The sequence below is a fragment of the Falco peregrinus genome, chromosome 5 (assembly GCF_023634155.1).
Source record: "Falco peregrinus isolate bFalPer1 chromosome 5, bFalPer1.pri, whole genome shotgun sequence".
NCBI lineage: Eukaryota > Metazoa > Chordata > Aves > Falconiformes > Falconidae > Falco > Falco peregrinus.
Window position 1 is genome coordinate 81,949,258 of NC_073725.1, and position 13,213 is coordinate 81,962,470.

Here is a 13,213-nt window from a genome sequence, read left to right on the forward strand (position 1 = left end):
TTAACATCAATGGACTAGCTGATGGGACTATTCACCAAGGGGTTTTGGTTTTGTCTGGGGGGGTGTTACATTTAACAACAAGCATTCTAGCTGCTTCTGAGGCTGCAACTACACAAAAGCCAACAAGTATCAGTGCACGCAAATATGCAAGCATGCAGATTTTAACATTTGTACAACTGTACACACATCAAAAATTTAACACTACAGCTACAGCACACAGGACGAAGGAAGGTAGCTTGCAGTGAGTCACTAAGAAATCCAACTCCAGATGTGACAACATTGGCCTTGCGTTCAAAAAATAAACTTTACGTTAGACAAAGCTGTACAGATTCTTTCTAGTTTCACACTGTAGTTCTTACTGTTTGCGGATAGGAGAGCGGACGTAGTCTGTCATAGTCCTCTTGACCAGCTGTATCCCACAAACCCAGGTTGACCGGTTTTCCATCAACCATTACATTAGCAGAGTAGTTGTCAAAGCTAAATAATAAAATAAATTAAAAAAAGTTAGCTGCATCAGACTTGCAGTAAAACAGGGCACCCAAGGACTTTTTCCTACAGAGTTCTAATTGGGAACACTACAAACGGAAACATTTTTATTGCATCTTTCTGCTCCCCAGAAACAGTAAAGTTGTTCTTTAAATACTGAGCCTGGTTGGGGTAATGGAAGGAAAAAATAAGCACAGCAGACTTGGTCCAGCCTGTGCCGAAGTCATCTATTTCACCGCTCTTCCAAAGGAAGTGCTAATCTCAGTAACTGGGGGGAAGCAAGTGATGCACTTTGCAAACACTTTCCAGTCTTAGTGGGACATTCAACAAGTTAATCTGTCTCGTTTTGTAAGACTTAAAATAGAAGATACATGAGCAACAACCAAGGAATTCTCAATGCCAACAGCAGGTAATAAAAAAACCTGCTTACTAATGCTGCTAATCAAAACCCCCTCCAATGAAATACCAAAGTTAATTACCAGTGGCCAGTACAGGTGTAATTTTTATCTCACTGCTACTGCAGGCACAGAGGTTTTAATGACTTGTTAAGGCTAAATGAATGAAGTTCACTGGGAACACAAGCATACTATAATGCAAAAATCTGAATTTAAGACCAAAATAAGGAAACAGGAGTAATTACGACAAGGCCTTGGAAAGGTAATGCGAGTCATCTGTAAATCCCATTAGAATGTATTGTGTTATCTGAAAAACTCACCAATACTTAACAAACAGCAAGATAGCCAGATAAGCATAGACATATCCAAACAGGGCAAAGCAGCTGCTCATGTACAGAACCCTCCCCACACCAGGCACTCAAAAAGAGAACTACACTAATACTGATACTGACAAATCCTTACATGCAGGAAAGTGGGAAGCACCAAAATAAATGAGTCCCCACAATCTTGTCTAAGGAGCTACAGAGCTGTGGCTGGCTTAGCACAGGATGGGCAGTAGCACAAAAAAGTAGAAGGAACAAATAAAACAAAAAATCTCTAGTCATATAAGCAACCATTTCTGATGATACGATGTTTTCCAAGCTGTTCAGCCTTGGGACTGCTTATTATGAATGATACTGAAGACAGAAATAACACAGAATTTTAAAGAGAACAGCATCTGATAAAATGTTAGTAAATATTAGTCCCCAATAAACTCAGAGTCCCCAGCAGGCCTAGAGAGCAGAGGCGCAAAGCTGATGGAGCATGAACAAGCACTGCTATGACTGTGCTGAGCAGTAAAAGCCCAAAGTGCTTCTCCTTACACACACAGAGACACTCAGTTAAACACTGAAGATGAATCTGGGGGGTGCTCGCAGCCAATTCAAATAAGGAATATGGAACGGCAGTAACCACGGAGGAGTTGACAAAAATGAGTTCTTGGGATTTTATAAATACTTACACAGTGGGTATATATTCTCCAGGAAATGCATTGGTTGTGTAACTGATGAGTAGGCATGTTTTACCTACAGCACTGTAAAAAAGAGAAAGTTTACATGTAAAACACATTCACCTTGAACAATGAGAAATAATATTGCTTTTAGGGAAGAAGACCGATTACATCCAGCCACCCAAGGAACAACTGACTGTCAGTAGTCACTATTGTGCAAGAAAACAGCTAAGAGACTGTAGCCTTAAAACTGCTGGCAATACAAACACACCTAATATAAACATCCATTTTTAAAACTAGTAAATTACCAAATTTTGTTAATCTTTAGACAAAAAGAACCCACAAGTATTAATGATACTATTCAGTCAGATGACTTGCAGGTATTAGTACTCAACACTGCCTTACTCCAGCTCCCTGAATTTAAAGATGACCCTGAAAAGTATTTCCAGATACCTTTTACACAATACCAAAACTGTTATCTTTTCCAGGAAATGGTATACTTTCACATAAGTAAAGTTTGAAAAAGCTTGAAAATACTATTTCCCAACACACTGTTACTTTTGAGTATTTGAGGAGCAAATAAAAAAATAAGTATAATCCTCACAATATTTATTGCTATTGCAAAATTACCCCCCACATGCATTCATCAACTATTCAAACATTTCATTAACTGATTTATCTATAAATTACATTCCAATATTGGAGAGCTTGGAACACAAAACCTTTCCCCACCAATCCAACTCTGAACAGCCTCAAATGGGGGCAGGAGAAGGTTCTGTTCCAGGTTTCCATCAAAACTCTGGCAGCCAGCTCCTTCCCTCCCCGCATCTTATATCTCAAGTCAAACATTAGATTAACGACACCACTGAATTTGTGTTAGTTTCAGTCAAAGGGTTGGAAGACACAAGAGCGGACATTTCTTTTTTAAAATAGACCCTACAAAGTGTGTTTCTAACACTGCAGACGGGTTCCCAGGCTGGCTTCTCACTTGAAGCGCATAATCCTTTTAACAGTGCGAGAGATTCCAGGGGTGAGTGTGCAACTAGTTCCTCAAAAGCAATAGTGCCCAGCTAGCCTTACAGTCTTCCCTGATCACTCCTGATCCAGACAAACTCCCATACAAGGAAAAATGCATTGTCTTGCAGATGTTTTATCATACAAGGATTTGCTCAAAGCAAGTCAGCAGTAACTGTGAAACCATACTGTACTCACACATATAATCTTGCCATTAGTGTTAGGCTTGACTCACGAGCCTCCTGAACAAAATCTTTCACAAGCTGAAGGAACTCATTACAGTTTTAGTCTAGAACTACAGTTAATATAAAACCAAAACAAACAAAAAACCCCCGAGAACTAAATGCTATTACTAAAAATACCCTATTAACCTTTAGCTTCTGCAGAAGAAAAAAAAAAAAAGTAACTCAGCAATAAGCTTTAGTGAAGGGCTTTCTCCAGCTGCAAGCGTTTTGAGGCATTCCTATCTGAATTTTACTAGGTAACATCCACTTAAGTCACTGCATTTCTTCTCTTTATTTGGAAGCACGTGAACTGTCCCTTCCCAAAGGGCGTCTTTAAAACATTTAAAATGATTTCACACTCAATATTAACCAACCACCCTTGCCTAGTGACTCACAGTTTAAGCCAGGTTAAGTAAATTTGAGCTTTGTCACAACCACAAGTTAGCCCGTACGTTGTAGCTCAATCTGTAACAAGTGTCCATTAAACTTCAAGCAGTTCCATACTGCCTTAGCCCAAGACATTACTTGATAGCAGCATCTGACAACATCAGCTTAAATGCCTGAGCTATGGAAAAGTTGCTTCAGTGTGCAAAATTACCTAGGATTTTATCTTACAAGCCCATTTTTTAATTGTAATTTTATGTTTCTCATCTGACACCTAGCTTAACAACCCATCTGCTGCAGCTCACTCTGATCATACCAGGCAGTTTTCCACATTACTTTTCACAGCTGCTTCTAAGGAAACTAGATGTCAGCTCCTTGCACAGTCTGAGGCATTTGGTTTGGATTATTTTTTTTTCCTTTCAGCATGCACTCTCTTTTACCAAGACACAACAAGAGGGGGCATTTAACTCTGTTCTTGAGAAGCACAATCTCTGAAGGTTCTCCTGTAGTAACAGCCTTAAGACACACTTGTGTTCAAAAGCAGGGGAGGGATTTGCCCTTCAAAAACTTCTGTGGGAAAGAATCAGGGAGCAGAGAATGCAACTAACTAATTTAAACAGCTGTCAAAAGAGAAGATGCCATCTTATCTCTTGCACTAGCACTCACTGAATCTGTAACAAGCTGGAACTAGGAGTTAAGGGAAGCTACTCACTCCGCCTCCCCCATAAGGACAACTTGCTATTTTAGCTCCCTGAGCTATCAGTTAGATCGTTTGAATATATTGCTGAACTGCACTCACGACGCTATAAAGCAGGTTACTCTGGTCCAGCTTACAAAGGACAATGTGAAAACCTTCAAAATCCCAAGAGGGGCAAAAGCCATCAGCTTCTTTGGGAAATTTCTTTAGGCACAGAGGTTACGTGTTCTCACACTTCTAGAACCTGTTGGTCTGACGCTTCATTTTCCAGTAAGTTCATTACAGGTCATCTAAGCTGCTAACAAATTAATGTTGAACTCAACCGTTTTCAGCAGTGGATCAAGAACTTTTCTCTGCACCCAGGCTCCTTTGCTCACCTTGCACTGAAACTGGTGAGTCTGCTCTGGCTAATCAGAACAGCGCAGGAAGGAGGTGGCGAGAGATTTCATTCCAAGCCTGGAAGTGCCTGTAGTGTGTTTCTGCAGCACCAATCGGCCAGAGTAATTTAAACAAGAACAAACACGTTCAACAACCCTGTTTCAGACTTGCTCCATCTAGGTTTCCTGTTTCCCTTGCCTTTTGGCTCACCGCCCTACAAATCAGATCATTATGGTCACCGGCCTTAAAAATAAACACCAATGCCTACCATTATAAATAAAGTACATCCTCTAAGTATTTTATCAACTTTTTGATACTTTCAACTTCTGTATTAAAGCAACTCCCCTAAAGAGAGTTCCAACTGTTTGGCAAAATATAAATCTCTGTATGTAAAGGCCAAGACTAAGAAACTAAAATAACACCAAACCGAGATTAGTCATAACAAGATTTCTAGCAACTACTTAATCATAGCTCTGTCCACCCACTATTACATAAATGAAACTAGTAACATTTGACTGTAATTTAAAATATGGCCTACAGAAATCCAGTGTTTTAACCACTTAATAAGCAAAAGGCTTACAAAAGACGGTACCGAGTCTCTTACTGCTTGCAGGTACCATCCAGGAATTAATGTATTTATATAACTGCATATGTATTAATTCTTGAAAGTAAAACATGTCATCTCTTTCCTGGCCTTATTTACACTAACAAGCTTTATGAAGTTTCCCCACTGCATTAGAGCTGCCGGGAGCCACAAGACGCAATGAAAATGCCATTGGAGGACCTGCACCAGCATTTCTTCCACCATAAACGCACCAGAGCTGCACAGATCATTGAGAACCTCCTACCACTAAAAACTGCTTGGGAGAATTTAGTTCCCATTTGCAGCCATGGTAGTGGAGGCCAGCTAAAGTACTGACTGGTTTAATTCTGGAAACACCGATACCTGCAAACAGGCAGCAGCCTTCATAAAAAGCTTTATGTCATTTTTCTTTCTCTGATCCACGCGAACTACCTCCCTTAGCAGACACCATGCACAACAGCCCAGGTCTTCACTCAAATATTAAACAGTAGCTGAGATTCCTCTAGTAGCACCCTCAGATCAAAAAGTTCAGTATTCTTGCTAGAGTAGGTTTAGTTACATACAGCTCTGCCAGATAAGTTGTTTTACTCGCTGTGACACACCCTCTCCTAAATATGCTGTTCAGTACCTACAATGCTGCCTTTTTTTTTTTTTTACTTTACAAGTTTGGTAACAGAAGTTCCTAAATTTCAAGTCACTGTACTCTCTACAGATTGCACTGGAGGGACTTGATGTGTCCAGCATCTTACACAAACACTGCACTACATTCAACAAGGAGTCGATTACCCTACCCCCCGGCTTCTCAACAAATCTATCAAATCAAAGCTATCTCAACAAGCTATCAAATCAAATAGAGTATGGCTTTAGCAGGTAAGGCCTCAAGTTAAGCAGAATTCCCAACAGGGACTCTTAGTTCACTGCTCTTGTTCTTACAGTATTTCTATAATTAAAAAATGCCTACAAAAGAGTGCAAAGTGTGACCATTTCTAGTCACATCTAGTAACCGTTTCTCAAAAACGCAGAACTTCCCCGACATCACTGGAGACTTCACACCACTTAACAGCTGCCTTTTCAGAGTGAAAACAAAAGCTGCTAAAAATAACTTACACCAATGCTTTTTCTCAACTGTCAATCAACAGCAATTCCTGCAGTTACTCAAGTGGAGTACTCTTCATTTCTCCTGCACATTCCTACTGCTCTGTATCATCAAGAAGTCAAAGCAACAGTTGCCATTTATTTTTCCCCAACACCACCCTCACAGTGAAGAAAAAAGGGTATGATAGCCAACTAACACACATGCCATGTTTTTCTAGTCAAATTAATTGCCTAAACAGATACTAACCAAAGCTGTAAGAACAAACATGAGTTACCTATGAGAAAGCCTACACATTGACAAATTAAGAGAAGAATAATCACACAGGTACTTCTACAGCTTTATTTTGTTCCTAGCAGATCTTTGTGCAGGGTACATAAAACAATACCCAAGTTTTATATTACGTGAGCAAATCTTTAACTTGCATTGTTTTACAGAAACACTAAGGCTTTAGCCTTATCTAAGCCAAACACTACACATCTCCTAGAATACCTGTAATGGTTGAACTTTTGAAGCAGCGGCGCAGAGAAACATAGTTAAGTATGTTTTAAAAACACTGAATGGAGAATGATACAAAGCTACCAAAAATGAGCAACTGTACCTGAATGGAGCCTTAAGAGATACTTGCTTCTAACTAAGGAAGAAGGAAAACAAATTGAACCACTGTATTTTGTTCACACATATGTACAAAACTCAGGCAGAATTACACTGCTTTCATTTCCAAGACAAACAGCAATAAACATGTTAGGAACTGGGATGGTTTACAAAGCAAATGATGTAAAGAACTCTTTCGTTGAATGCATTACTGAATATTATACAGTTTGTCTGTGCTGAGTTCTCAAATCTAGTGGAGGAAGTAGACTGAACTTTTTTCCCCCACCCAAAATGATGCATTGCATTTATTTACAGCATTGCCACAAACACAGTTCAGTTGAATTAAGAAAAAAAAAAGTCGAAAAGCAAATTTGTTGGTTTTAAAAATCAATATAACCATAGTTATCCTATCTGGAATCAAAGAATTACTTTACTATGAAAAGTCTTCATTTGTCAAGATACCACTTCAAGTTCATATTGCTCAAAATCTTACACAGCAAGTCAAAACAAATCGGTCACACAGAGTAAATTTATCTTTCAACCATACTTTTTAGGAAAGGTACATCTTAAAAAACAAACCACAAAAAAAAAACCCCACACACAAATAATTTGAAGATTAAGCCACCACGTGAAATTGCAGGCAGTGGCAAGACCATTTAGCTACACTTCACTCCTCTGTCATCTACAGGAGTTTGCTGTGATACCAATTATGCTCAGCCTACACTGGCATTTTTGTTTCTCCTAAGGGGGGAAAAAAAACCAAAACCTCTCAAACTGTGTAAGACAAGTCTTGTTTTCCAGCTGGCCTATGATGCTCCCCTGAGCTCTAGCATCCAGTAAGAGAAAGAACGCCTCTGACTTGGGGGGAATAGCATCATGGAGGATATTCAAAAGTAGCAAACACACAAACTCTTTCCTCGCCACAATTCCAGCATTCCTCGCGTTGAAATCCAACAGCTAAACTTAAGTTACCTCTATCCTACAAAGCATCCTCGAGTTGTTTCACATATTAGCAACACCATATTAGAACGCTGTAGGTCTAACAGTTCTTTGCAGCAAGTAAACCGCTGATTATTCGTATTCCAAGTGCTTTATTAGCCCCCTTTAGGCAGGAGCCCCCAAGACCAGCCGCACACACTCAGAAAGCAGCCCCTGCTCACAAGCGTTTCTGACCCGCTTAGAGTTCAGCGCATTTCGCTTAGTTTTACTGCAAGAATCGGATGCCAAAAATTAAGCTACAAACAGCAGCGTGTTACTTTCACAAACGGTATTTCAAATCCATATGAAATTTCTCCTATCGTTAAAGCGCGGTAAGTTTTTTCCCCAGCACACCCGGCCCGCTCCGGCGCGCCCAGCGCTGCGCGGGACGGGTGCGGGGGGGGGGAGGGGGCGCCCCGCCGCCCAGGCCTCGCACACCCCCCGCCCGCGGCAGCCGCTCCCCTCAGCGCCAGCGAGTCACCCGGCCCCCGCCACAGCGCCCACCCCCGGGGCGCCATCCCCAGCCGCCACCCGGGGCTCGGGGGGAAGCCAGCACCGGGGGCCCCGCCGCCCCGGGACACCCCAGCGGCGGCCCCCGCCGCCCGCTGCCGCGGCGGCCACCATTTGCTCGCAGCGCTCCCCGCCGTGCCCCACGCTTCCCTCCCCTCCCCCGCCACCGGCAGGAAGCCGCGGCCGCCACCCACTCGCCCCCACCCCCCGCCTCGCCGCCGACCCCGGCCAGCCCCCGCGCCCCTCAGGGGCCGCACGGCCGCGCCCGAGCCCCGCCGCGGGGGCGCCCGCAACTTGCGGCGGGGCCCGGGCGTCCCGCGCCGCTCCCGGCCCCACGGGCCCCCCCTCCAGCCCCCGGGAGCCGGCGGAGCTCCTCATGGCGAGGGCCCGACCGAGGGATCCCCTCAGACTTACCCGTCGCCCACCACCACACACTTGATGGCCTGCATCGGGGCTGCGCCGCGGCGGCGGGTGCTGCTGCTGAGCGGGGCGGGGAGGGCCGCGCAAGAAGGGAGCCGGCGGCGGTCTCCGCACCGGGTCGCGGCCGCCTCCGCCCTGTGCCTGGCAGCGGGGACGAGGCAGCGGCCACCACCCAAGGCGGGGAGAGGGAGGACTGCGGGGAAACAGGAAGCGGCGGCTCCACTCACATCCGGCCGGGCTGCGCTCGGCCCCCGCGGCCCCGCCTCCGGCCCTGCTCGCCGACACCCCGCCCTCACGGGGAGCCGCTTCGGTGCCGCCGCTTCGGGCCTCTTCGGCCAGACGGCGCGCTGAGCCGAGCGGGCTTCGGACCGCTTCGGCAGCGCTCGGGTTTCTCCGTCGCGCAGGGAGGGCTTCGGGAGGGTTTCGGGCGCGCTCGGCACCGCTCACCTCCGAGCAGCAGCGGCCGCCATGCTTGTGCTACTAACCCAGTCCGGCAGTGGGGGCCTGCCTCCGGCTTCTCCGCCTCAGCACCGGGGAGGCCCCCAGGGTGACACCCCCTCCCCTTTTTTTTTTTCTTCTTTAATCAGTCAGAGCCGTACTGAAACGTGATGTCATGTGCTGGCGCTGCTGAGGCAGCAGGCAGCCCCGTGCGGCGAGCAGGGCTGGTGGCGGCTGCAGGCCGCGGGGAGCAGCCCCCTCAGCGGGGAGGCCGCGCTGCCGTCTCCGCCGGCGCCCGGCCGTGGGTGCGAGTCAGGGCATCACCCCGCACCAGCCGCCTGCACCGCTCGCTGCTGGTGTACTGACCCGGCAGCCACCCTGTCGCATCGCGACAAACCCCTCTCAAAACAAAAAGCGGCCTTCTGACACCTTCCGGCAGAACCCGATAGCATCGACCCGCAACCTAATTCTTCACATCTCATGAAGCACGTTAATGCACAATTAGGTTTGCCCTACAGATGTACTGAGCTGACGTAACTCAAGTCACCGGAGACGACCCGCAGCGTTCCTGCTGTGCTGCTGTGGGTAGATGCTCATTTGCCCCAGGCAGCCATGGGACCGTCCATCTCACCCAGTGTGCCAGCACAGCGTGCAGCCAAAACGCTTCCCTTCATCGACGGATCTTCACTCTGCCCTCCCTGCTCCCGACGTGCTATGACATTAATTAACTGCTGGCAAGTTTTAGACCAGATCACTCCACAGTCATTCTTCACAAGATGGGACAGCCCACTGACTGTCAGGCTACACGGAGCCTTGGGTTTCTTTTTTCCCCAAGCAAACCAGTTATTTTCAGGAAATACTGAAGTAAAAGTCAAGCAGAGCAGGTGTGATCATCCCAGGAGTCTTTTTAATTTCTACAGTTAGTTCTTGCCATAATTCTACTTAGCAAAGAAGCTTCTGGTTGGACTGATGCACACAGCCACTATTCCCTTTGTTTGCACTGCCACCCATTCCTCAAAGAAAGTATGAGGAAGGGGCCCGTGCACATGCTGCTTCTGCAAAGTGATGCTGAATTCACTGAAATTTATATAGTGTACCATAACAGGTGGTTTTCTAGTGATTTGATCTCCTAGTAATTTCAGAACATTTCTAAATTATTTTGATACCACACAGCAACCTGATCAGTGGACAGAGCATTCCCCAATATTTACTTCCATTTTTCTTTCGCGGAGCAAAGATAACTGTCAGATGGTTCACATCAGTGAGGAAAACATTGTAACTGTTGCTGTGAACTGAAAGGCTATTTTTGGAACACTTGAATATCCATGTTCCCTCATACAGATGGAAGCCGAAATGACTTGTCATTTCAGCTACGTATCCTTAAAGCCAAGACTGCCGCTGTCAATGACCTGGCAACTGTTCTCTACCCGGCAGCCAGGAGCTGCGGAAGAGAGGTGTGGGCAGTATCGCGCAGTGCTCCTGCTGTTCTTGGCTGCCACCACTGCTTTTGGGGCCTTTGAGATACTGCACAGAAATAGAGCAGACATGAAGACTGTCTAATTTTTGTTACAGTCCTGGGGAGACCCATCGCATGGGAGATTCAAGGCACATGCAAAACTGCTTCTTATTTTCCCACCACCTACCTATTCCTCCACTGTTTTTTGTTTTGTTTTGTTTTTAATCTAGCGTAAAACAAATGGATTATTAGTTTTTTACATGAAAAAGAGGCACAACAAAATTTACAATACTGTTACAAAATAGCATACAAAACCAGGGATGAAGGCTATAGTAGAGAAAATACATTGGCACAAACTGCTTTTATGATCTGTCATGAGACAAGCAATGTTTCAGTGCTCCTCCATCCCATTCTTTTGGGACTAATTGTTTTGCATTGTCAAAAAAATACTTGAGTTAAAACTCAAGCGTATACTTTGAATTTTTTTTTAAATTGACAGTTTTATACCCAATTGAATTTATAATCACCAACATTAGAAAATACCTAGACAAATATTTACTGTTACTCATTATAAACCATATTACAGTTTGGATAGATGATGATGGTAACAGATTTATAAATTTTTTCACCACACATTTGTAAATCTTTATTTCCTCAAATATGATAAAAAGGAGCCTTTAGGAATTGCTCAAAATTGTGTATTTGCAATCCTAGTTGGTATCTCTTTTAAAGTAACTTTCCTTATTTGCCCTGGAAGACAAATTGTTACTCGTGTGTATGCTCCTTAGAATACATGATGTGTTAATTATTCTATTATTAAATTTTACTATAGTTCACTATATATATATAGTGTGTATATATATATACACACTATATCTTACTATATAAGCATATACTTATTCTTGCATCTTTTTTAACTAGTATGTAGTGTATTTGTTTTTAAACAAACAAATAACTTCAATGGTGCTACAAATGCTTAACACTTAACAGCAGGTATGTTTTTTTCCCTGAGAACAGAGAGGAGAGTGTGACACGGGGAACATATTGAAACATTAGTTTGACAAAAAAGAAACTTAGAGAGCAGTATGAAAGGCAGGGCAAGGGAATGAGAAGTTAATAACAAACACCGTTGTATTATATATAATAGTTACAAATGCACTACACAGAGATGTGAAAAATAAATAATGAATGGCAGTAACAATAACCAATTATAAATCTTTCCATAATTCTGATAAGATCATGAATCATAAAGTTGAGGCTTAGATCAGTCCTAATATTGCTCCACAACCTTATTTTCTCTCATCCATTACAATTGTTGAAAGTCTTTTTCTTAGACACTAAGAGGAAATCATTATTTTAAATTGTTTTGGATACTGTCTGAATGTGTTCATTGTGTATGTGCTGGCACTGAAGGAGCATTTTTCTCCTTTGTGGATGGGGAGTGGCAGGGTAATCACGCTGATGCAATACTGGAAAGTTCTACTCACTATGACACAGACTATCAGCATTACAGAGACAATAATTATTTGCACTTTTATAGTATCTTTCATCCCAACTATTACTGTCTTCTTTAACATGTTAGTTCATTGATAAAGCCACAAACAAATGCACAGAGCGGTAGTGAGGGACCAGTATACACATTGTAGATACAGGGAAACATGTCAGTGAAATGAACAGAACACCTAAGAGTGATTCACAGGTCTGTTCTCTGACTTCTAGATGACACTTCCTGCTGACACCAGTTCTGTTCAGTCACCTTCAGGAAACAGCATGCTACAGTATCTAGAACAAAAGTAACAGCCTGTCTTTACCAATAGCATAAAAACTTCTAGGCACAAAAAGTTGTAATCTTAATTCACAGCTACTTGAAACTAGGGGGTGGACTGAAGTGCAAGAGCCAATTTTGCATGAAGCACAAGCATATCACAAAGTGTCAGAGGGTGGAATAAGGTTTTTGACATACTGCACTCTTCTCTCTTTAGATATTTGTAATAAAATCAGAAGCAAAAGACCCCACCCAAAACAACTGAAGAGAGATTTCTCTTACTGGAGAAAAATGGTGTTTTCAGATGCTTTTGCATCTTAAAATAGCTAAAAGAATTGTCTTTAAAAAGTTTCACTTAACGCTTGGTTTTATACTAATTTTAGATGGTGGTAAAAGTCAGGTGATTGATGATGTAGTATTAGGGGTATAGTAAATGGTAGAAAGCAATCTTAATGCACAGCACTAGGCACACAAAATTCCTTCCTGGACTCTAGTTCCACCTGTGGTGTTACCTGCCTTTCTGGCCTGTCACTCACTGAGCCCCTCTGCCTTCCTGCTTTTAAAAAATCAGGATAGCAGTACTTACTCAAGCTGTTTGGGTAGTAACTAGCACTTAAAGAATCACACCTAAAAGTTGCCTGAGATTCTGAAGTTTTTTGCTTAATGATCTTTGAATTCTTTAGTTACGTGTCTTCATCAAGCTAATGGAGCACACAGTTTTAATTAGGAAAGTGACACTATCACTGTGAAGGAAATTCAGAACACCTTCACTGAAGTTGGGGAGATACTGTGACATAAAATTCATGTTTG

The 13,213-nt window shown here is 43.4% G+C and overlaps 1 protein-coding gene across 2 annotated transcripts in view; it reads right to left on the reverse strand.

The window, feature by feature from the left end:
- Positions 1 to 8,967, reverse strand: part of RAC1 (Rac family small GTPase 1) — a 15,245-nt gene extending 6,278 nt beyond the window's left edge. For both annotated transcript variants that reach the window (XM_055804142.1, XM_055804141.1), the window contains exons 1-3: positions 8,739 to 8,967; positions 1,882 to 1,953; positions 360 to 477 (exon numbers count right to left, since the gene is read on the reverse strand). In XM_055804142.1, coding sequence (XP_055660117.1) covers positions 360 to 477; positions 1,882 to 1,953; positions 8,739 to 8,773 — 225 coding nt within the window. In that variant the 5' untranslated portion in view covers positions 8,774 to 8,967. The remainder of the gene's footprint in view (positions 1 to 359; positions 478 to 1,881; positions 1,954 to 8,738) is intronic.
- Positions 8,968 to 13,213: the final 4,246 nt, after the last annotated feature.